Source organism: Alosa alosa, chromosome 18, assembly GCF_017589495.1.
Source record: "Alosa alosa isolate M-15738 ecotype Scorff River chromosome 18, AALO_Geno_1.1, whole genome shotgun sequence".
Taxonomy (NCBI): domain Eukaryota; kingdom Metazoa; phylum Chordata; class Actinopteri; order Clupeiformes; family Clupeidae; genus Alosa; species Alosa alosa.
The window spans coordinates 10,804,518-10,827,766 of record NC_063206.1 but is presented as its reverse complement, the minus strand read 5'-3'; the positions used below and the strand labels follow the sequence as shown (position 1 = coordinate 10,827,766).

Genomic DNA, 23,249 nt, shown 5'->3' with positions numbered 1-23,249 from the left:
CACGTGCTTCCTCTTTCAAACTATCTGCACAGTTTATAACTGTTGTATAATACCAGCTGTGGCGCTTCAACATGCTATCACGATAGAAACAGTTCTGTATAGGAAGTACATGGTACGAAATGAGAGCCCAATGTGTGGTTCGTTTGCTAAATATGCTCCCTGTTAGAATAAGCCGATTAACTACAACGCCTCATCTTGACAATATGTGTGTATGGTCATACATTGTCTTAAACTGATCTAAATTTTAGCGTTAAAATTCATGATAGGCCTACATATCACACTGGTTGCCGTGTACATATAATAGGCCTAGTTTTTGAAGAGTATTAATGTCTTCAAAACTACATTAACAATGCATAATCTAATATTGCAATACACTACTTGCATGTGCATTGCATTATGGTGTTGATCTGTTTAGCCTATTGTTTCTGAAGAGGGGGGGGTTTATGGAGTAGATAGTGATGAGAAGAATTCGATTGGTCCATAACCTAGGCCTAGTCCTTGGTAGCCTATGCCCTAACCCCCCTGAATCAAGTGTTTTAATAATTTCATAAGAAATAGGAATTGCTGTTTATAGCCTAGGTGTTTGCATAAAGTAGCTTAATTTTTAGCATCCTACTTGCAATTACAATAATTCCCTGACAGTAATATTGTTACATTGTTGCCTAATGCTACTGAAGTCAGCCACAGGCACAGCACTTAAAGACCAAAAAAAGTAAATAAAAGTAAATAAAACTAGCTCAGTTGAACTTGATACAAAGGACAAGGCTAATGCAGTGTAAGTCTTGTCTGAATGATGTGTGGATAGAATATCTGCTTGATTTTCTGCATTTTAAACATCCTTTTGTGTCGCCTACCACTTAGATCCTATTTTCTCTCATTTCTGTCATCGAGGCGTTGTTAAACCCTTCAGTGCCCAGCATTAGGGTTTGTGGATGTCTCGGCTGTTATTACACATCCAGGCAGATTGCCCAGAATACCATTACACTGCCAAGCTCAGTAAATTCCATAAGCAGAGCAAACATGGACATTATTGTTAGGCTGTGTAATAGGGCTGCTTTCACTTCTACATTGGACCTAGAGACTGCCATAATTTTAGAGGCGTAGGGCATATAATGCATCACATATTTCATGTAGTTCAGATCACATTTGTGGTATACATTGAGAGCAGAATGAGATGAACACAGCATGCACATCATAGAAATGGTTATTCTGTTCTTAAAGGTGTCAAGCATTAATTCAATGTTGTAGACATAGCAGCTAGTGAGGTTTATTTCAACCTAACCGAATTCTGTTACACTGACATGTCTAGATGATCTAATAAACAATAAAGGCTAACACAAAATAAAATAACATTTTCAATTTTCAATTATATTCCATTTTCTTTTCAACCTGTTGAGTAGGTGTTTTTTGTTTTTGAAATTAGACTAGTGCATGCCTAATGTTGATGATGGTTTCAGACATGATTCTTTAGTTTAGCCACATTTTCATTTCTTTTGGCTATATTGACTGTGGAAACCAGCTTGGACATAGGCAGCAATTTGACATGATGTATTTTTTTTTGTTTTTGTTTTATCGCCTTGGTTTTTTAGGCTACTCAATTTCATAAATATGCTTAAAGGTGCTTCATCCTATGCATTAGAAGTGAACAATTTGACCATGTGTGTTGAGGTTGATCAGTACTCTATATAGGCCTATCTGTTTTAGAAACCCAAGCCAGCATCATTTCCATCATCACACTTTACCAACTGGGGTGGGTGGGGGGTTGTTCCTAATAACTTCCTGTTCTGCTCATGGGAGGCGGTTCCAGACTTTAACTGGACCGTGAGACTTTTCGAGAAGACATCGAAGTTTTTCCAAAGCTGACAAACCCCAAAATTGAGTGGTATTATTATCTTATGTGGCGTTTTCTTGTGACAAGTTACACAACCAGTATTTAAGCTGTGACTAGCCGGTATGCCAAACGTGAAGAAAATGAGATTCGGCCCTGATTGTGCCTCAAAGTAAGTCTACGTCTGATTGGGCGTTTGTTAGGAAGTTCAGAGTGTAAGGGAACATCCCATTGGTAGAGTATAGCCACTCCATGTGTTCCAGTCTTGCTTATTGTAAACTTAGACAATGAAACCGTAAACTTCGTGGTTCATTGTCAACATTGTTTTACTCTTCAAGACTCTTCAGAACTCAGCGCGTTCGTCCTCGAACGTAGTCGTGAGTCCATGTTTGGGGGTAAGTGTTTGTGGGTGTCTACTTAAATTGATCGTGAAACATTTTGTTGAAAAGCTACAGACAGACAGACCAGTTTGGCTGAAACAAAATTATGCCCACTATGACCGCTGAATGTATGATTTTGGCCACTGTGCCAACCTAGTCGCACCAGTGCTGAGTAGCTTTGAGCGAGTGTGATAGACTACAATGTAACTTTACAGAGTAGGCCTAGCCTAACTTTACAGAGTAACTTTTAACTTTGTTCCTGTCTCAAAGGCCTTCGCTTCGGCTACTCATCCAGTCCATTCATAACTCCCATCGGTCTAGGTCTAGGTGGCATAGATAAATGTAGGTCAGTAAGCTCTTGGATAATGGTCTCTTCGTATTGTTTATATGATCAACTTGCATCAGATTTTTCTATCCAGAGTAGACAATTTTGAGGCTAATATAAATCTTGAATTTTGCACGCCTCCGATGCGTACAATCAAGGCGTTTTGACCATGTCATGGGTTCAGCTGAGGACACTCACTGACCCACTTGAAAATGGCATTCATTCTCCCAAAGTAAAAATAGCCTCCATGAACTTGATGTAGCCTACCTATTGGTGCTGCATTTTTTTTCAGGCAGCCCGACACATTTAATTCAATGGAGCTTGAGGGCCAATGGTGGAAAGGACAACTTGCAGGAGACATACACCAGGCTCTCCGCCTCAAGGTAAAAGGCTGAAAGCCTACATCTGAAATGTATAGCCTATTGGTTTCACTTTCCCTCCCTATGCTGCTTGTTATGACTTCATGGGCTATTTCTTATGATATGTGAATCATTAGGCCCATTCAGTGCATGCAACATTTTAAACCATAGGCCTACTTGTTTGACTATTCCAGGAGCTCAAGCTGCCTGTTTACAAAGGTCAGTCTCCACAACTCAACTTGAGGCGCTATTTTGCTGACCTCATAGCAGTAGTGAGCAATCGCTTCAAGCTGTGCCCAGCAGCCAGGCACCTTGCAGTTTACCTGTTGGATCTCTTCATGGACCGCTATGACATCTCTGTGCAGCAGCTTCACATCGTCGCCCTATCCTGTTTACTCTTGGCTAGTAAGATTTTCTTTTTATTAAAATATGTGCCCATTATGTGCAATCAGTGGTTGAATGAATACACAAATGCATTCATGCACCTTATGTCTTCATCAGAACATGTTAATTGGTTTCATAATTCTTTTAGGCTATTTTTGTATTTGATGATCTGGACCAATCCAATCACAATCTTTCTTTTATGTCTTCAGGCAAGTTTGAGGAGCGAGAAGACAGAGTCCCCAAGCTACAAACACTGAACAGCCTAGGTTGCATGAGCTCCATGAGCCTGGTCCTGAGCAGGCAGGGACTCTTACATATGGAACTTCTGCTCCTGGAGAGCTTCCAGTGGAACCTGTACCTCCCCACAGCTGCCCACTTCATTGAGTATTATTTGTCAATAGCAGTCCATGAAGGGGACCTGCATGATGGCTGGCCCATGGTCTGCCTGGAGAAGACGGTTCTTTACATGAGCAAGTATGCAGACTATTTCCTAGAGGTCTCATTACAGGGTGAGTGATTCCTTGTTGTTAAATCCATTGTACCTCTAGGAAGGGCACTAAATGAATGAAAATATGATCGTTATTACTGTACATAGTAAACTTCAAGTCTATTGTATACTATTGTGAATGTTGCTTGTCTCTTGACAAATGGAAGACCATGCAAGACCATGCAAGACCTGAGGTGAACGTGGACTGTTTCAGTATTTTATGTAAACAAGCACAAACAGGTTTCAGAAAGACTGCTTATGCATAAATGCTACGTATGTGTATTACTGGTATGATGGTCATGTCAAGTATGCAAAATGGATCCACATTATATATTCTTTGCTGTGAATTGCTGTTTTGCTGTCTGGACTCTTTTCTCCAAGATAGCATTTCACATAGTATTTGGTTCCTTCCTGGCTTTGTGGCTAGTGTAAAGTGCAGGGTTAGATTTTCAAGTAAGCTTTCATATGCAGTTAGGATTTTAGAAGTTTTTTCTTCAATTCCAATGTTAGGATGCATCCTCAAGGCCTTGTGAGCAGCAGTTAAGTCATTCCTGTGTGACCGCTCAACTGATCCTCATTTTTTCCCCTTTTCTTTGTTTTCAGACCACCTTTTCCTAAGCTTTGCGCCGTCTTTGGTGGCGGCTGCTTGCGTGGCAGCCTCTCGCATCGTCCTGCACCTGTCCCCAACGTGGCCCAGCCGTCTCCACCACCTCACCCTGTACCCATGGGAACACTTGGTGCCCTGTGTTGAGAGGTTACTTGTGTGAGTAATTGGTCTCTGAGCCATGCACATACTAATGTGTCACTAGTGATACCCTCACCCTCAACTGACTCTGCAGTGATAATACAGCATTACATTATTTCTTTCTCATATAGTGGTAGGTTGATAGAGGTGTTGTTTGGATAACCAGGTTGAAAATGCTGCACCTGCACACTGCCAGAAAGTGTAGAATGCAAAACTAACTCTGTTCCGATTCTGCCATTCTCAGTGCTCACGACGGTGACCTGAAAGAGGCGAACAAGCAAAAGTGCCAGCACTCGACGTCCCAGGCCTCCCAGGTGGTGTTCCAGACACAGCCCCAGAGCACCGCTCAGTACCTCCAGAGGTCCGCGCTGCAGTACACCCAGCCAAACCATTCGCAGCCTGGGCTCTCCCAGGCCCATGGGCCATCCCCCTACCTGACTCACGCCACCACGCTGCAATCCAGCGGCACCCTGGGACAGGGGCAGACCATCTCCGCTCCACTGGACCCAAAGGGGAACCTGCCCTCCCGGGGCTATCAGTTGAACGCACTGTATACCTGTGCCACCCCCCAGTTTGAGAGGTGATTGTGGCCATGACAGGTGTGGACATGATTAAGTCAAGGTTACAAAGCTACCCCCACCACCATCTTACCTCTGACTGGAAGGATTAACTGATTAATTTCAGCTGCTAAGCAATGTTCTTTTAAAAAAAAAAAAAATGACAGAAGGCAGAAACAGAAGGCAACTGGTAAAGAAGTGTTTTTTCAGCATTACATTTGGTGCTGTACAAAGTCAGGGCATGCAAATGTGCATAGGTGCAATAGTAACTGTTTATTTTTTGCCTTTAATCCACTGATTGTTTTTGTGGGGTTTTGTTTACCTCTCTTCCAGGAAATCATGTGATTATGTTAAAGTGTATTTTTCAATGCAGACTTCACGAGAAACATAGGTGTAAAGCCATTTTTACAAGTAGGTCTAGTTGTTTTTTTGTGCGCTGCTACCTCAGAAGCATTGAATGTAGACTGTTGTCCTGTGAACCAAACCAAGTGCACTTTGATTCATTATGTTTTTAATAAAAACACGGCAGGGTGACTATGAACAGCTCAGACATACCCCCTAAATTACTTTCATTTTTGCTCGTGTCAAGTTGTCGTCTTGAGGTTTGTTTTCACTATGATTGTTTCTAACATCTTAGAATATGTGGGCTTTTTTTGACCGCTGACTTTGACTTACGTCTATATTCACTTGATGTCTGAAAGAGTATCTGATAGAGTATTTACAGAGGGACTCTGAGCAATCACGATGTATTTCATTTCAAACAAGGGATATTAACATTTCATAGTGACAGGGCAATTTGGTAAAATGATATAGGCTACAACAATGACCAAGAGAGCCAACACAAATACTAACATTTAAAACAAAGATTTCATTGGCTATTACATTCCCCCTAGAACATCCCTTGTTGCCCGTCTGCACTTCTTTGGCAAACAAAAACGGCATTGACTGCCCGTAGAAGAGTAGTCTCAACGACCAATGCTGGTGATCTCTACCCTCATCTCTAGATAAGAGTTCAAATGAACGGAGGCCAAATATGGTTACTTCAGGGGGGTTTTCCAAGTATGTAGTTTAGTGACAAACCTGGGTAAGTTAACTCCGAGTAAGTGGCAAACCTCCTAATAGAAGAGCTGTACGGCTTCAACAAAACAATGCCATAGGGCTCTGGTTGAAGGAGGTTTACCACTTAATCTGAGTTAACCTACCTAGGTTTGTCACTAAACCACGTACTTGGAATACCCCCAGTTCATCTTAACATGGAGGCTGGTAGAATGCTCATCGCTGCTGCACTACTAGTGATGCTAGGAGGACCCAGACAGACAAGATGTCGTTTGGGTAGGGGTGGATGTAAACCAAGAGTGCAAACTCGGTCCCGGGGATCTCTGTACTGTGGATCTGGGCGTTCTGGACTCGTTCTGTCACAGCATCCATATTAGTGAAAGCCATATGAAGGGTCATGCCTGTCACCTAAATACAAAGGATGCATTGTTCATGTACAGTGTTATGCTATTTTTTTTTTTTTAGTCTAGTCTAACACAATAATGCTGGTCGCATTTGATTAAGGTCACAGACAAAATAAGGCTGACACAAATGTCGCCTTGGCATTACTGGGAATATTAATGTGTTGTGACACAAATAAAAAAGAATCTGAAACAAATGATGTTTTTATAGGAAGGTTGCTAAGTTGTAGATGTAAATTCCAGTCAAATTTTTCTCAAGAATCTATAGTTCCTACTGATGTTTATTATCTGCTTATCAACTTCAAAGTATGGTGTCAACGATGAGATATTTAAAGCTACAATCCCCAAATGAGTGATTAGAAGTCTCAGCCTCACCTTAAAGTCACTCATCTGGACGGGCAGTGTGTAAAGCTCTTCCTCCATGGAAGAGGTGTCGTCCAGCATCTCAAACTTGGGCAGGATTTCACTTAGCAGGATCGAGAGGCGCCTGTTCCACCGCGTTGGATGAGGACTCCGCCATTCCATCAATCTCTGCTTCAAATGCTTCTCCATCCTATCAAGCAAAAGCACACAACTCAGAAAGACATGATGTCTGCAAAACAAATGTTTATAGAGATTCCTTACTCAAGAGCATAATTATTAATCATACAGATGCTTATTTTAAAGACCCTCCTCTGGTTTAAACCAACCTTCTTTGTAATACTTCAACAAGCTCTGACTGAGGCAGGCGATACTGGATTACAGGGGACTTCCATTTTGTACAGGTGCAAAAGAAATAATTATTAAAGCACACCCAATTATTTTTATTATCTAAATACACAATGGCAATTTAAAGAACCAAAATAACAAAACAATTGTGTTCTGCTTGCAGTACCTAATTTGGCCACATGATATCACTGTTTCACAGGTAATTACATAGGATGGTTAAGACTTACCTCTTCTGCTGGCTTTGCTGGGGGGTCTCCTGAGAACAAAGCAATCCATGTAGAAGTTTCTGACAGCTCAAAGTCTTGCGGCATTGCACGTTCTTTACTCTTATAAAACCACACCTTCAACGCACGAAAAACAAAAGACATGCTTGTTTATCTCCGGTGACACAGGCAGGCAGTGGCAAAACCACAATGCGGTGCAAGGCAATGGTGTGTGACAAGATAAACACTACTGCCTCTCTGTCTCAGTTCTACACCCCTCACTGAAAGTTGTTTCGTAAGAACTCTGACCCCATATACCCAAAGGAAATCATGACATAAAAATAAGGCCAATGTTTGTAAAATACAAGGCACTGTAAACATGTAAAAATAAATAAATGTAAGAAAATCTTCTGAAATAAACTAAAACATTGAAAGACAACACATATATACTGTACATTTCTCCCGCTGACCACACAGTCCATTTTTATGATTGGACAGTATGCATCATATAAGCTGTAGTGTTTCCCATCTTTTGGATTCCACACCAAATCACCAGCGCAACCAGTGGTTAAAACATATGCCGTCTCACCCTGAGAAGAAGATGGTGATGTCAGTTAAGATCAGTTCAGTCAGTTCTTTAGTCTATTAGCCTACTACATCATGTGATTAAATTGCAAAATAAATTTGAGAAAACTGTATCAAAGGTAGAAGTGGTAGAGGTCTCTTCTGATAACTAAAATGGATGTCATTTCAATTTCATTTAGCTTACCTCTATAATTGATGTGCCTAGAAGAACCCATGCCTGTATTTTTAAATACAGAAAGAAGTTGCAGAGGAGAACGGCTAAACTGACACTGTTCCCAATGACTAGATCCAAGCATTGCTGTCAGGTTTTCAGACACAAAGACAATTATGTTTAACTGAGCATGGAATATTTAAACACAATTTCAGTGCTAAAAAAAATCCCCTTCACAAACTTCAGCTTATTGAAAATAATAACAAGTCTGTGACTATCTGTAACAGATATTTAGTTTTACATTGATGTGAGCAGATCACATTGCATCCAGTGAGAGTACCTCCGAGGTGAGCCACATCTCTCCATAGTCTCCCACTTCAGATGAACTTGGCAAAACAGGAATCAAAGACACAAAGGCAGCTATTTTCTTCTGTAGAAAGTTGGGAAATAGATAGGCATTTTGTTCTCACACAATGTTTCCTTACAAATATATATACCTGAGAACATACATATTGAATATGTCTTAATATATTATAATGTATTATGCATTATAATATCCTATGGTAATCTTGTTTTAGTAATCAGTTACAGGCTCCCTACCGGACACAGCAATATGAATGTGGAGGACTGTATATTAGTTGTCTCTGGGAAAGTGATTTCTGGACAGTGTGTGTGGAAGTTATTCCTGGGATCGGCTGAAGCCATTCCCCTGACGCTAATCCCATACTTATGAATATGTATATCCACATTGAACATACAGTATACAGTACACTCATATATATATATTGGATTATTAGAGCATTAACACCAGGCAGCTTTTGAGTGCCTAGTTTAATGCCAATACATTATCAACGTCAACGTGTGCGGGTAGTCACATGCTTTACCAAGGAAGCTAATTTGCTCTGACGCTGCTCCTCCTCGTCATCAATGTGCAGGACCTCCGGTGGAGGTCGGAGAGGTCTGATGAACTTGGTGGCCAGAACCAGCTGTCCTTCACTGTTCACTACAGTGCTGAAGAACCTCCTCTTCTTGCCCACAGCTCTGCACGCACTCTCAAACTGTTTTGCCAGCACGAGATCAGCATCGCTTACTGGGCTCGGAAACTGACACGAAAAACACAACGTGGTCAACATCGTGTTGTACAGTACGGAGAGAATAAATGTGAATTCTCCTACGAAAGACAGCAGTCACACTCACCACCCACAAACGCTTCTGATCAATGTCCTGGGTGATACAGAGAGAGAAAGACTAGTTACAATGGAAACACACACACACACACATTTTTATTTTAGAGAAAAAAACAGCATTATGGCAACCATGTTTGACAGGTCTTCCTGAGAAGAGATAGGCGGGTCAAGGACGATGTAGACAGTGAGGTAACTGGCTTTCCGTTGTTTTGCTGGGTTACTGTGAAAGTCGTTCCTAGACCACGTATAGCCCAGCAGTGCAGGGGGTGTGTTGATTTTGAAAGTGCAGCTGATCTGATAGCATTAAAACAGAATTACACAAATTCATTTAGCTGTTCACACATGCAAACTGGGTCACAAAATGGGTAAATGTGCATACAATATACTGAATAAACACCGAAATGACAATTTTATGTGAATCCAGGGAATTTCCAAAATCAGCATACGAACAGATCACCAAAACAGTTAAGCTGTCATAACATATTTAGGATATGCACAGTGCTATAAGCAATGATAAGCGTGTCACGCATGTCAACTAACGCAGCAAGTGATGTCTTTTAGTGTCTAAATGTTGAAATCGACTGAAGAGTGTGGGCATGAATATGTGTGGTGCCTCTGTGTGAAAGTGTGCCGCTGCCACGGAAACCCAGCGCCCACACAGCTGTGGCCTCGACGGCAGTTGACAAACAGAGGTAGGAGGGCGAGAGAGGTGGGCTACCGATGTGAATCACACCGACGATCGGCATGAATGACGCAGGACGATCAAGCTCCCTGCTGATTCATTACGCGGCCTCCAGCGTTTGAAGGGGCAGAATTTAAGCGGTGATCTTCCATCCGTTCACATCCTGTGCTTTCCGTAAGCTCTCTCTTGTGGTGGCTGATGTGCGATGGTGAAAGGGGGGAAGACGCACCTTTGACTGTTTCAGCAGAGCCCTGAAGGGGATGTTCACAGAGCCCAGCCACTGCTTGCCTAAGAAGGTCTGTGTTCCACAGCCCCTCAGTGTGTGTCTCTGTCATCAGAGAGAGACACTGGATTAGTGTTCTTCATTTAACCTCCCTGTAATGCATTCATGGGGTAATTCAGCTGAAAAGGAGATATCTATTCTGCCCCCCCATTCACACCTCCGTCAGTTGAAATGACACCACATCAAAGACGTTGATGATGATGTCATCCTGAACCTTGGCTAGACCGGTGTGGCTGTAGTCACCATCCGGGGAGCTGAGACAAGAGACGACAAATCAGTGGCATGCAATTTCACAGAAATGACAGATATGCACAAACTGAATGGGGAACTGTTGCGGCTATGCTGCATCTGACGATGTCATCAGAAAGGCATGCCTGAAGTCAAGGCAGAATTCCTCTCTCCAGATTGGGTCAGGTCCTTCTGCGATGTTGGTCTCAAATGACGAGCGTTGAAATTTCACCTCAGCAAAAGGCTGAAGCTGATCCTGAAGAAAATGCAAACTATTTCAGTTTCCAAAATCATAAACGCTCTAAATTAAATAAAGAACAACAACGTATCATTTCAGGACATAATCCTCCCACATCTAAAATTGAAATGAAACCAATCACCATAGAAACAGTGCCCTATTTACTTAAGCAGTCTGTGGGCTGTAGCCATGGTAATCAGGGGGCTTCAAAACCAGCTCAAGGACTTTTTGTTCCTGTCAACTATATTGTGTCATGTCTGAGGAACATCACATCAACACCACAGAGATGTCCTAAAGGCCTGTTGCTGCTACTGCACCTGTAAGTCATCTTTATGTGTCCAGCGAATGAAGAACTGTTTACCGCTGGACAGACCACAGTAGGGTCCACGATTCTCCATATGACTGTTAGATAGACAACAAATTAAAGCTGACCAATCATCTTTAATAACACAACTTTGAGTGGGTATCTAACATGATACCATTCACTGTAAAATGTTTAATGCTAATCTGTTTCCATATAAACATCACACGTATACTGCATGTAATACATCACATTTGCCATTAGGTATGCCATAACATATGCATGCATCCTGTGTTTGTAATGTGCAGTACATTAAACTTAAGTGTGAGTGCACAGGAACTGTACTGATATGTCTGCTGTCGGATGGGTAAGTTTACAGCCCTCTGGACATCGACGCGGATCGTCAGATCTCCGTCGGAGAGCAGGCCAGGAGGGACACCCTTATTATTCTGACGGCTTGGCCTCAACTGCTGCGATGGCCTGCGCGTGTTCATATTGCTGGGAGGTGGGTCAGGCAGAGGCGGACTAAAAGAGGAAGTCATACACTGTCTGCATAAGAAACGATGACGGCTTTTTGTGCGTTCACGCTGGTAAAGAATTGAAGAGGAGGGACATCAGATAGCAGATACTTTAAGATGTGGTTTGAAGGGTATGGCTTTCACTCACATTTGGAATCGCTCAACCTCTCTGACGATATCAGACAGATTGTATTTTTTGTCCATGTGGTGTAGGTCTTTCTGAACACCACTCACCAACTAGAACAAAGCAGAAGAATACATGAATGTCACTCTCAGTCTAAAGTGTCCAAGCAAATATAGACCCTTTCAACAATAAAAACAAAAACAATGCTTGAATGTTCTATTTGGGACCCAATTTACTTCCTCTGCATTAAGATAACATATGGAATGTTAAAAAGGAAGTCTTGTGGGGCCAACTATGATGCTGATAATGGAACTCTCTTGAAAGGGTCTATACATCAAAAAAAGCTTGAGACTATTATACAGTAGGTCTGTGACATTCACACAGACATTTCAAAGAGATTAGAAGCACATTCGGGATGTGCTTTGCACTGATCTGATTGGTGATGTTCTAAAGTGTATGCATGAAAACATTCTCACAAAGTCACACTGTTTTTTAACAGCGTAAGGAGTGGCTAAAATTATATGTGTGTGTCTGTCTCTCTCTCTCTCACACACACACACACACACACACACACACACAAAATACACAGAAATATGCAGTGATTCAGTGTACATGTAGGAGTTAAGTGATCAAAAATAGAGTTTTGGATTGATTGTGCCTTTTTCTAGTACAAGTGGGTATAAAAAGCAAAACTAAACAACTCTTTATTCACTGCCACAGAGCTTTCTTGCCTTGCAACAGAGAACAATGCATTCTTACCTTATAACTGTAGAAATCAAAGACAACATTCTAACCACAATCAAGAATTGAGGAAACGTCAAATTTAAAGTTTTCAAGCTTTTTTTCCTCCCAACCTTCTGAAAATACTGGATGGCCCACTTCCTCTGTGCTGTGATGCAGTCTGTCTCTCTGGGCGGCTCATTGTGGCATCCTTCATAATCCTTCATCAGGACACAATATAGCCAATAACAACAGAAGCCTGTGATGCCAACCGTACACATATATACATATACATATGAATAAGACTGCACAGGTTCTACTTGAAGGCCCACCTCTGTCAAGGCCGGGGGGATTTGCCAGTCGTGCAGGGGGATGGGACGAGAAGGGATGGCGCGCTGGCTCCTCAGGCGCAAGAGGCCGAAGCGTCGGGAGGCATCCAGCTGCTCATCTGTGGCGAAGTAGTCCTCTGCAGACTCTAGATGGAAACGGCTACTAGGGTTCTCTTGAATGTGGCACATCTCCTGGTAAAGTGGACACAGGGCGCAAGGTCAACGTCAAAGGTCAAAAGGTTTGCCTTTGTGTAAGTGTAATGGAAAATGAACATTTTATTGCTTTATGTTGTTCACAGAAAACATCACTGTGCATATATGTTGAAGTTGCTGAAGCTTCTTTGTACTGAAACACTCTCTGGATCATGAAAGATAAGGTTGTTGAGATTCTGTAACAAGTTTGAGGTGCACTGTGCACATAACTTTGAACATATTTCTTTTTAATACTTTTGACTCATTGAACTGTCTTTCTCTTTCTCTAGACATTCGAGTCTCTGACTATTGGTTGTGTCTTGCTGATATATGGGTCCTTGAGATATGCGTCTTTGAAACATGTGCCTGCAACAGATGTACTCCATTATGCTATTATATATTTTTTAAAAACAATTCTGTGAGACAGAAGTTAGATTAAGTAAAAGATTTCCATGACATTGATTGAATGCTGTACATAAAGACCTGCTCATATTCAGATTCTCATTCTGTTTGATTGACACATTGGTTTCAATTACTGCTCCACAAGTTGGAGGCGAAGAATAACTGCAAATGAACATTGCAGTAGACGACTTATCCCTACAGTATACGTATACCAACTGTCAAGATGGTTATTTAAAAAAAAAAAAAAAAATGGAATCAAACTGAGACGTGTGTACAAACCGCCATGAGTTCATAGAGACTAGTGTTCGCTGGGTGATTCGGGTCAATCCGCAACCTCATGAGCCACTCCAACTGTCTCCTAGTTAGCTGGGCCGGCAAGCTACAGTGACCAAACAAAACATGTCTGATTGGATTTTTAAGGTGGCAATGTGTATGACAAGCTAAAGTGTTGTCTCCATTCTCCCAGGAGTGCAGAGTGGCTAGACACATACTTCAGTATAGTATTAAAATCTACAATACCGGTAAGCTATGTCAAAACTGTGGTAACATTTGATATGAACTGTTTTTGGGATTGGATTCAGTGTAGGAGATTACTGTGGATGAGTATGAGAAGTAATCTTTTTATCTTTATCTATCTAGACAGACTGGCGGTTATAAATAGCCAGCCTGATACATAAAGGCATGAGCCCACCTGCTAAAGGATGGCAGGACTGGATCTGCAGGGGGTGCCTTGGGCAGACCCCATTCATCCTCTGCCCATGACAGGACATAATACAGCTTTGCACTGGTCAGCAAGCACATGTGCTCCTTGTCATTGTCGTTCATTTTGAAGAATACATCTGAAAGACAGTTTTAATATTCACGCTGAATACACATCATATGCCTGGTGATGATAAAGGTAGTAACTAATATCTATACAGTGCCTATAAAAAGTATTCACCCCCTTAGGTATTTCCCATGTTATTGCTTTATATAAATAAATGGAATCGTTGTCTATTTAATTTGGGCTTATTACAATAATATAACAGCGGTCCAGCCAATTGGTGCTAATAGTCTCACAATTAGGCTATTAGCACAAATTTGGCTATAATTCCACCATGAGACAAAAGAACACTCCAAACAACTCAAATAAAAGGTTATTGAAATGCAGGGGATGGTGAGGGGATGGATACAAAAAAATGTTCAAGTCACTGAACATCCCCTGGAGTTCATGGAAATCCATCATTAAGGAATGTAAAGATTATGGCAAATGTGCAAATCTGCCTAGAGCAGCCTGTCACTAAAAACTGAGTGACCGTTTTAAAGGTGCTCTAAACAACGTTGGCTATTGTCACTTCTGTTGACATTCAAACAAAACAGAGAGCTAGCTCGCTACTCCCTCCCCCTCCCTCCCGTGCAATAGAAACTCTCCAAAAACTTGCATCTTGTCGGTGATTGGCTGGAACAGTTTGTGATGTTTTTATGGTCCAGGCTGGACTAAGTTGTTTTTGTTGAAGTTTTTGATTCCCAGAGACCGAATTTTTTTACAGTGTATTCAGGGCACAGGCAACTAAAGTGGATGGTGAGGTGATGTTTGCAGAATGTGACAAAAAAAAGTTTTAGTTTAGAAACCGGGTAACATCGCTTAGACCTTAAAGAAGAATGATGGTGGGGGAGGCCACCAAGCCACCTATGACAACTCTCCTATGACAACTCTTAAGAAGTTCAAGCCTCAGCAGCTGAGATGGGAGAATGCATACAACAACTTTTGCCCGAGTTCTTTACCAGTCAAAGCTCTATGGGTGAGTGGCAAAGCTCTTATTAAATCTCGACTAAAGTTCACCCAAAGACATGTGGGAGACTCCAAGGTCAAATGGAAGATTTGTTGGTCTGATGAGACCAAAATTGAGCCTTTTGGTCATCAGACTAGATGCTATTTTTGGCGGACACCAAACACTGCACATCACCAAAAACACACCATCTCTAATTTGAAGCATGACTGTGGTAGCATCATGTTGTGGGGAGACTTCTCAACACCAGGCCATGGAAGGCTTGTAAAGGTAAAAGTCAAATGAATTCAACTAAATATATGGAAATCCTGGAGGGACAATCTGATTCAGTCTGCAAGAAAACTACGACTTGGGAGAACGTTTACTTTCCAGCAAGACAATGAGCTAGCATGGGAACACCCAGACCTTCACAATTGGGTGTGGGTCGGGAAAAAGTTAATTGATTTATGACTTCCAGCAGGGGCGCAACTAGCAGTAAAATTAAACTTAAATTGATACATTAAACTCTTAGCAAATTGTTTCAAAAGTATAGCAATCTTATAAATGAAGGTTTTAAATGCAGTTGTTTACTCAATTCCAAAGAAATACACGTCCATGCCGGATTAGTGATTGTATTAGGGACATTGGAAATGGGCTTCAATGGCCTCTTGGCCAGACAGACCTGCAGAGCAAATCCCAAATTTGCCAAAAGGTCCTATGGGTATTTCCAGGCTAACAATGAGCCAAAGCATAAAGTGTAAACTACACAAAAATGGTTTAAAGACTGCAAGGTTCTGGAGAGCCAGAGTCAAAGCCCAGACCTCAGTCCTATAGAAAATCTGTTCCATTCCAACCTGACAGAGCTTGGGCAGTTTTGCAAAGAAAATGGAGTAAAACTGCAGTATCAAGATGCGCAAGCCTAAATTAGACCTATCCATGCAGGCTCCATGCTTTAATTGCGGCCAAAGGTGCATCTACTAAGGAGGTGTATACGGTATTTATGTAGTCGCTTATTTTGCATTATATATTTTAAATGAATTAACATTACTTTGTAGAAATCTGCTATCACTTTAAAATTAAAGAGGGGATTTTTTGTCAAATATTGCAAAAAAGGTCAAATTAAACTGATTAAGGTTCCATTTATAAAAGCACTAAAAGTGGAAATATCCAGGGTGAATACTTTTTATAAGCACTGTATATGAAGTGACTGCATATCTTATAAAAGAAAAGAATGGCAAACTAGAAAAACAATAGCAAACCATATATTAGTATTCCAAACTACTAGAACAAACACATTTCATTGTGTCTATTAGTGTCTGCAAATGTCTGCTGGAAGTCTTTATACTCTTATGGCGAATTGCCACTTAATATGTTCTCTCTTGTCCCAAGAGTTATTTCCTATTTAATTATGTCTCTGCATAGCCTGGGTGTTCCCATGCTGCCTTGCGCGCGATTTGATTCATGCTGCTAAGGCAGCCTGGAGACCATGGAGCAAATTTTCGCCTGAGATAGGGAACCAATCACAGAACAGGGGGGAAAGCAAGACGATGATGAGCTATGCACAGACGCATTTGATAGACATTCGTGGCACCCAATAAACGGATCTGGGCATTTTTTTCAAATACGAGAAAATGAACGTTTGGTTCCCAGACCACGTCTCATTGAGAAGTGGTGGCGTTAGCCAGGCTAGTCTCTGCATTACACACATACAGATAAAATACAGCTTTTTCAAATTTGGGAATTGTTACTATTAATTTTACTCACTGCCCCCAACTCCTGTAAAAGAGTCTTTGACAAGCTGGTCAGAGCTGAATTCTGATGTCTCCACTGGTGCGCTGGTAGATGTTATATTTCTGTGAGGAATCGGTAGATACACCTTGGCAAGAAGGGTGCTCCTGAACTTCTTATGCTCATGGATCTTAAACATTTATGGGGCACCAGAACAGTTTGTCAAATCTTTACTTTGTATTATTTTTAACTAGAGTAATAAAACAACACACTCTGCTTATAATATACCTCCAGCATCAAGCTTTCCGGCCAGTTTGTGACTTGCATATTGAATGTCTCCTCAATGTTCACTCTGAAATCATGGTGAAACGGTGACCGAGATGTAACTGAGACAAGTTTTCCGTTGTAAAATATTTTTACAGAGATCTTGCTGTCACGCAGTGCTGCTCTTCTGCAATATTCTAGGCTAAAAGATGAGATGGGAAAACGGACGAATGGGTGAATAAAGAAACAGAGAGGATCTGTATGGTCATATGAAATTTCCAGATACCGTATGCATATTCATCTTACCTGTCACACTTTAAGTCAGAAGTGATCATCTCATTCATCCTAAGAACAGGAATGTAGGGGAAATGGCTCATTCGTCTCGGAGCAGTACGATGGAGGCCATCTCCTGCTCTCTCCTTGCGGTTGTAGGCATTTAGTATATCTTGTAACCCCTCACTCATAAGGTTTTGAGAGAAGATCATGTCATCATCCACAAAAATAGATCCCTGCAGAACATAAAAATCATTTAAAATCCTTATTGCTGCATAAATTAACATTTTTGATAAATGATAATGCACTGTCAAGGTATGCCTATACCAAATACAAAGCTTTATCAAACCATGTATGTATGTATGTATAAGTATAAGTATATATACTCTTTTGATCCCGTGAGGGAAATTTGGTCTGCATTTATCCCAATCCGTGAATTAGTGAAACACACTCAGCACACAGTGAACACACAGTGAGGTGAAGCACACACTAATCCTGGCGCAGTGAGCTGCCTGCAACAACAGCGGCACTCGGGGAGCAGTGAGGGGTTAGGTGCCTTGCTCAAGGGCACTTCAGCCGTGCCTACTGGTCGGGGTTCGAACCGGCAACCCTCCGGTTACAAGTCCGAAGCGCTAACCAGTAGGCCACGGCTGCCCCAAATTAACGGTTGACAGCTGCGGCCACGGCATCATGCCGGATTGGCACCGGCGATGCTACTGGCACAATTCATGTGTTTCGCACAGCGACGTCTTCTCAATAGTGCTACAGAAGCTCTGTACATGTATGTATGTACTGTATGTTTGTGTGTGTGTGTGTAACTATGTATGCATATATTATAATTTTTTCCCCTATAGTTCATAAACACTGTGTGACCAAGCATGCAGCCCACACAAACACCCACATCCTCCTCTTCTGCTATGGTACTCCCAGCAGTGCTGTCTGTGGGTGTTCCTTCAGTAGCAAACTGGACTGATGTTCCATCTCTGGTTGCTGCTTTCAGCTCCACTCTGTCAATAAACATGCAAATATAGCCTAGTCATTAAACAGCACTGAGGTCACATTCAGTTGAAATGAGATAACATCTGTCCAACAATGTATGCAGCAGAGGTGGGAGTAAGTCACACATGTGTGCAAGTCACAAGCAAGTCGCAAGTCTTAACCTTCAAGTCTCAAGCAAGTCCAAGTCATTTTTTGTGACAGTCAAGCAAGTCAAGTCAAGTCAAGTCATAGCTTGGGTCAAGCAAGTCAAGTCAAGTCATAGCCAAATCATTGAAATTCATGATGATTTACCCATGTTTTCATTTTAAAATAAGCTACAATAGGCTAGTTATGAACTGCTGAAGTTTTATTTGTAACAAACAAATAGACATTGCATTCATTCAAGCCACATAGCCTACATCTGAATGGTTTATAGAATAAGATGAAATGTATACGAATAAAAACAAATGTTTTTCAAATAGCCTATTATTGTTTCAATATGCCTCAAATATTAGGTAGCCTAAGCTACATCAAATCATGAAAATATATTCAAACAGTTCAAGTTACACCTGTCCTGACCTGTCACATCTCCAGGGAACCAATAATGTTGAAAAAGTGAACTAATCAATCAATCAATCAAACGCTGCCGCCGACGTCACTGCCAAAGTTTGACAAGCGCGACAGCGCAATTGGTTTTAGAAGGGTTTAGGACCGTCAATGCTATGTCATATTATACATAAGCCTAAAATGTGAAATAAGCTACTTTTCTATGCTGATTGCTGGCAGTTAGCTAGGCCTACTTACTGGTGTTAGCCTACTACTAGGCTGTAACGTATGGAACAGGGATGTGTTTAAGAGGGAGGGAGAAAGAGAGGCGCTTACTTTAGGTTACATTGGCAACATTTTCGCTATAGAATGAACTTAGACAAGAAAATGTTTCACTTTGCTATTTCACACATTTTAACCTAATATGGCGTTAACTAAAAAGCATAATAGATTCAAAGCCAACTCTTAACATGCCTCAAATTTGACGTTAGGTTTCTAACACGACTAACTTCGGATGAAAATCAATGTGATGGTGGTTATGTCGCTATTTTGCACACTTGCAGACTGCTGTTCATTTCTCCTTTGACTTGTCAGATACATCATCTGTGAAGCCAAACATTATTATGTTTTGGTATAAACGTAGAGCCTTCCATTTTTGCAAGTTAGCCTACCTCAGTCTGTCTCATTTGATCTGGCACTTGCTGTTGGTCTGTCAAGTCGCGTCACTTGGTACAATGACAGGTTCGCTCGCGTGACGCATGCAACAGCACCTAAGCAGATTTTCTAAAATCGTAAAGTTAACTCCTTAATATCTATGAAAAAAATAAAAAGTCAAGTCATTTCAAGTCATTTGTCTCAAGTCTAAGTCAAGTCTCAAGTCATGAATAGCAAGTCAAAGTCAAATCGAGTCTTTTATACATGTTGATCAAGCAAGTCTCAAGTCGTAAAAAATGTGACTCGAGTCTGACTCGAGTCAAGTCATGTGACTCGAGTCCCCCATGTCTGGTATGCAGTAACAAAAGATCTGCATATTGTCCTTCATAGATAAGGAGGGTAATGTTACCTTTTACTTTGGTTCTGTAAATGACTTAGTGGGAGGCAGACCTTTGAAACTGGAGTTTTACAGATGAACTGACATAATGGTTCCTAGTTCTTAGGTCTTTCAGACACTGCCATGTAGTTATGATATTTCTCAACAGCAAAGCATCTTCCTCCTTTATCACTCGCAAGGTCCTCTGAGTTTCTCTGCACAGAAATCACATACATTTTAGTTAAACTCACCCACACAATTATGTCTCCAAGTATAACACACCTTCCTATAGGTTGGAGAGAGAGGCTTCTCAAATTATGTCTGCTTCTCCTGCTGCATTCTTACCTGATCTGGCTATTTAAAGCTTTAGATCTTACGGCAGATGTGTGACTTTGAGCATCCATATCCTTTTTTGATTTCTTCAATGCCCTTAGCTGCCAATCAAAACACAATATAATAATGATACATTACTTTATAGCCATAGATGGGTGGAGTTTGTTAGCCACAGATTTGTAGTGTTGTGGGTGAGACCTCGTTCAATTTTGATGTCAACTTAATGTACACAAACAGCATATGAGACAGAGCACCTTCTCCTGTAGGTAAGTAGTCTTGTCTATACCCCTTCTGTTCTTGTAGCTCTCACACAGCCCCAGGAGCCTGCTAGCCAATACGTGCTCACGGCTGAACAGGGAGTGATGAGTGAACTGGATCCCTATTAAGTTCAGGTCGAGCTGCCAGCAGCTGGTAGCGGGCTTGGTCTCTGAACCACCTCCAACCACCACAGACTAAACAAGGGGACACAAGGCCAATGTTGAGCGCATAGGATCTGAGGGCCTGAGCTCGGCCTGCCTAGATTAAGAGATTATAACTGAGGAAGCATTGAGAAGGACGCAGTGGCTATGGGGAGAATTAGTCTGATGAAATCACCTGGTACCACATGCAAACAAACCTGAACCTGAGGACACAGCGTCTCATGGCTCGAAAGCAAGCAACTGATCTGACATGTTCTTCAAAAATGTCACAAACAGTGGGCACAATTGTATGAAACACTTACCTTTATGTACTTAGTGGTCAACCCAGCAGAGATGCTTGGAAATGGGAAATCTATTTTAGCTCGCCAGTAATTCTTCATCGGGTTGGGAAGTGTATTCAAACACCCATCTTTTCCAAACCAGCACTCTCCCTAGTCATGCAAGGAGTATAAATTAATACACACAAAGAAACAAGTAAGAAAACATAATCCACACACAATGTGATTATTCTATCCAACATCTCTTACTGTAGATGATTTGAAAATGGTTTAATGCTTTAAATGCTTTAATGGTTTCCTGATTCTGCTTGTGTTGGAAAATGTAGGATCCCTTTTCCGTTTGTTTTATGTTATACACATTACTATGAATATCACCTGCCACGTAAAAAACATATTCTGAGGTATAAAGTCTTCATTTGAAATATAAAATGTGTCAAACCTGAGTTGACTGTTGCTTTCAAAGTAATAAAATAGGATCCCACTTGTTCCACAAACACAAAATATATTACCTGTGTGACCCTACCTTATGCTGATCAAGAAGTCGGTGAGACATTTTGTCATACATTTTCCTCGGCATTTGAATCCTCTCACAAACATATATTCCTTCATCATCCAAAAATCGTGGCTCAGTACCCTTTGGAAGAATGTCTTCCAACTCCACTGCCAGAGTGCATGAAAAGGTCAAGGGAAGGTCAAGAAAGTATACCAAAATTTGCCAAGATAAACTATCATGTAAGATTATGTTTTTCCTGTCTGTAATATACTACAGCACGGACAAATAATGGAATTATAAAGATCACTATTTAATTCTAATCCGTTATTTCAGTACCTGCTGTGTCCAGTGGTACATACAAACGCTTTCGGTCCACTTCAGTGTGCACTGTTACACCTGAGACCAGGGGACTGTCATCCTCAATGTCAATAATGAAATCAGAATTTGTCTGCACAATGACAAACAAACTTAGTACTGCTGAATTTGAGATTAAATATGTATTGTTCTACTTACTTCAACTTTTATCCAATTCCTGACTGAAAATGGTTAAGTTAGAAGCGGTTATTAGTTTAATGCATCAATCATACTATAGTTTTACCTCGGATGAATCACTTGAATCCCTTTCCTCCACACAAAATGGATGGCAAAAGAACCTATATGCATCTTCCTCAGATACCTTCAAAACATTTACAATAATTATTTTGGGCTATGGCACTGTAGTTGTGTTGAAATTAGACCTGAACACAAACAAAGCCTCACCTCACAGTTGTTTTCTTCTGAGCTCTCCAGTGTGAGAACTGCGTTCTCCACAGAAGGTGAATTTGATTCTGATGTTATAAACAGCGAAGCATTTAAATAGATCTATTATCCTACCTCCTGTAGCAAATTTACATGCCGAAAAACATTAACTGAACATAGTTGATTAACTTCTTGACTACAGGCCCTTACAATCATTTATATGCAGTTAAGAGTAATACACTCACCTGTCATTTCACTTACGTTAGTATCCTCTTCAGCCAGTCTATCCCTTGGACAATTGGACTGTCATTTTCATTAAATTACTTAAAAATCAGTCCTATACCAGACTACCATATATATATATATATATATATATATATATATATATATATATATATATAAAAAATACCTTACCCTTTCTGGTCCCTGAACTACAACCAAGCACAGGACTAGCTAAAAAGACATCTGAACATCACCTTTGGTACCTTTGGTAACTATGATGCTAACAGAAAATTAATGAAAGCTTAAATGCTGTTTTGCTTCAGTTTGACTAATACAACACTGTCAAAACCATCAACGTGTTATATACTTTGTTGCTGTTGTAGTTATCATGTGCTGTTACCTACTCAATTTCAGCAGCCTAAACTAAACAGTTGAGGAAAGATAAAATGTTAGCTTAACCAACATTTTTAGCAGCTAACGTTAATTTTTTAGGTATGCGCGCGATGGTCTGGCAGTCAACGCTAGGGTCAATGTAACATACATTAAACAATGGGGAAAAAAGGTTGATTTACAAGCTATTTCTTTCCAAAGTACTGACATATCTATTCATGTAATTTCAATTTCCAGTTCTGGTGAATGACTATGATAATCTGTAGAAATGCTGGCCACTTTATCCATCAGATAAATTGCGTGTAGTTGTAGCCTAAAAGTTGATAGGCAAGTGGGTGGGTTTTAGCGGTTTCGCATTTCCTGTCACCCACTTTTCTTTGCCACCCGCTTCCTTTTACACTAAAGAAATCTGATTGGTCATTCCCAGAGCATGTAA

General features: G+C 40.9%; 2 protein-coding genes across 7 annotated transcripts; one reads left to right on the top strand and one right to left on the bottom strand.

Annotated features, from left to right (window-relative positions):
- The first annotated feature begins 1,786 nt into the window (after nt 1–1,786).
- Nucleotides 1,787–5,613, top strand: ccnj (cyclin J). Of its 3 annotated transcripts, none has more exons than XM_048270190.1 (7): nt 1,787–2,000; nt 2,167–2,223; nt 2,826–2,916; nt 3,087–3,297; nt 3,486–3,785; nt 4,367–4,526; nt 4,753–5,613. In XM_048270190.1, the coding sequence occupies exons 3-7, from the start codon at nt 2,848–2,850 to the stop codon at nt 5,090–5,092; spliced, it is 1,080 nt and encodes a 359-aa protein (XP_048126147.1). In that variant the 5' UTR covers nt 1,787–2,000; nt 2,167–2,223; nt 2,826–2,847; the 3' UTR covers nt 5,093–5,613. The 3 variants fall into 3 exon arrangements, with proteins under 3 accessions (XP_048126147.1, XP_048126146.1, XP_048126145.1); XM_048270189.1 differs by having other exon boundaries at nt 2,796–2,916; XM_048270188.1 differs by having other exon boundaries at nt 1,787–2,223.
- A 640-nt stretch (nt 5,614–6,253) lies between these two features.
- Nucleotides 6,254–23,140, bottom strand: LOC125311829 (protein CC2D2B-like). Of its 4 annotated transcripts, none has more exons than XM_048270185.1 (34): nt 22,616–23,140; nt 22,447–22,504; nt 22,223–22,290; nt 22,062–22,139; nt 21,800–21,911; nt 21,494–21,630; nt 20,995–21,123; nt 20,528–20,725; nt 20,286–20,374; nt 20,015–20,155; nt 18,288–18,393; nt 17,420–17,622; nt 17,138–17,315; nt 16,886–17,039; nt 14,065–14,212; nt 13,653–13,752; nt 12,783–12,971; nt 12,585–12,671; nt 11,755–11,843; nt 11,434–11,613; nt 11,105–11,189; nt 10,696–10,805; nt 10,479–10,575; nt 10,268–10,366; nt 9,486–9,650; nt 9,367–9,393; nt 9,054–9,272; nt 8,510–8,599; nt 8,203–8,316; nt 7,889–8,023; nt 7,458–7,571; nt 7,212–7,270; nt 6,898–7,075; nt 6,254–6,529 (listed from the first exon to the last, which is right to left on the bottom strand). In XM_048270185.1, the coding sequence occupies exons 2-34, from the start codon at nt 22,451–22,453 to the stop codon at nt 6,338–6,340; spliced, it is 4,077 nt and encodes a 1,358-aa protein (XP_048126142.1). In that variant the 5' UTR covers nt 22,454–22,504; nt 22,616–23,140; the 3' UTR covers nt 6,254–6,337. The 4 variants fall into 4 exon arrangements, with proteins under 4 accessions (XP_048126142.1, XP_048126141.1, XP_048126144.1 ...); XM_048270184.1 differs by having other exon boundaries at nt 22,447–22,490; nt 22,996–23,140; XM_048270187.1 differs by having other exon boundaries at nt 8,203–8,235; nt 22,447–22,490; nt 22,996–23,140.
- Nucleotides 23,141–23,249: the final 109 nt, after the last annotated feature.

Excerpts from the sequence above, each read along its gene's own strand:
- ccnj (XM_048270190.1), top strand. The coding sequence starts at position 2,848 with ATGGAGCTTGAGGGCCAATGGTGGAAAGGACAACTTGCAGGAGACATA. Across the intron at positions 3,298-3,485 it reads ATCCTGTTTACTCTTGGCTA|GCAAGTTTGAGGAGCGAGAA; the intron begins GTAAGATTTTCT and ends TTATGTCTTCAG. Across the intron at positions 3,786-4,366 it reads CCTAGAGGTCTCATTACAGG|ACCACCTTTTCCTAAGCTTT; the intron begins GTGAGTGATTCC and ends CTTTGTTTTCAG.
- LOC125311829 (XM_048270184.1), bottom strand. The coding sequence starts at position 23,033 with ATGAATAGATATGTCAGTACTTTGGAAAGAAATAGCTT. Across the intron at positions 20,375-20,527 it reads CTACTTACCTACAGGAGAAG|CTAAGGGCATTGAAGAAATC; the intron begins GTGCTCTGTCTC and ends TTTGATTGGCAG. Across the intron at positions 18,394-20,014 it reads GTAAAACTCCAGTTTCAAAG|AGTGGAGCTGAAAGCAGCAA; the intron begins GTCTGCCTCCCA and ends GTTTATTGACAG.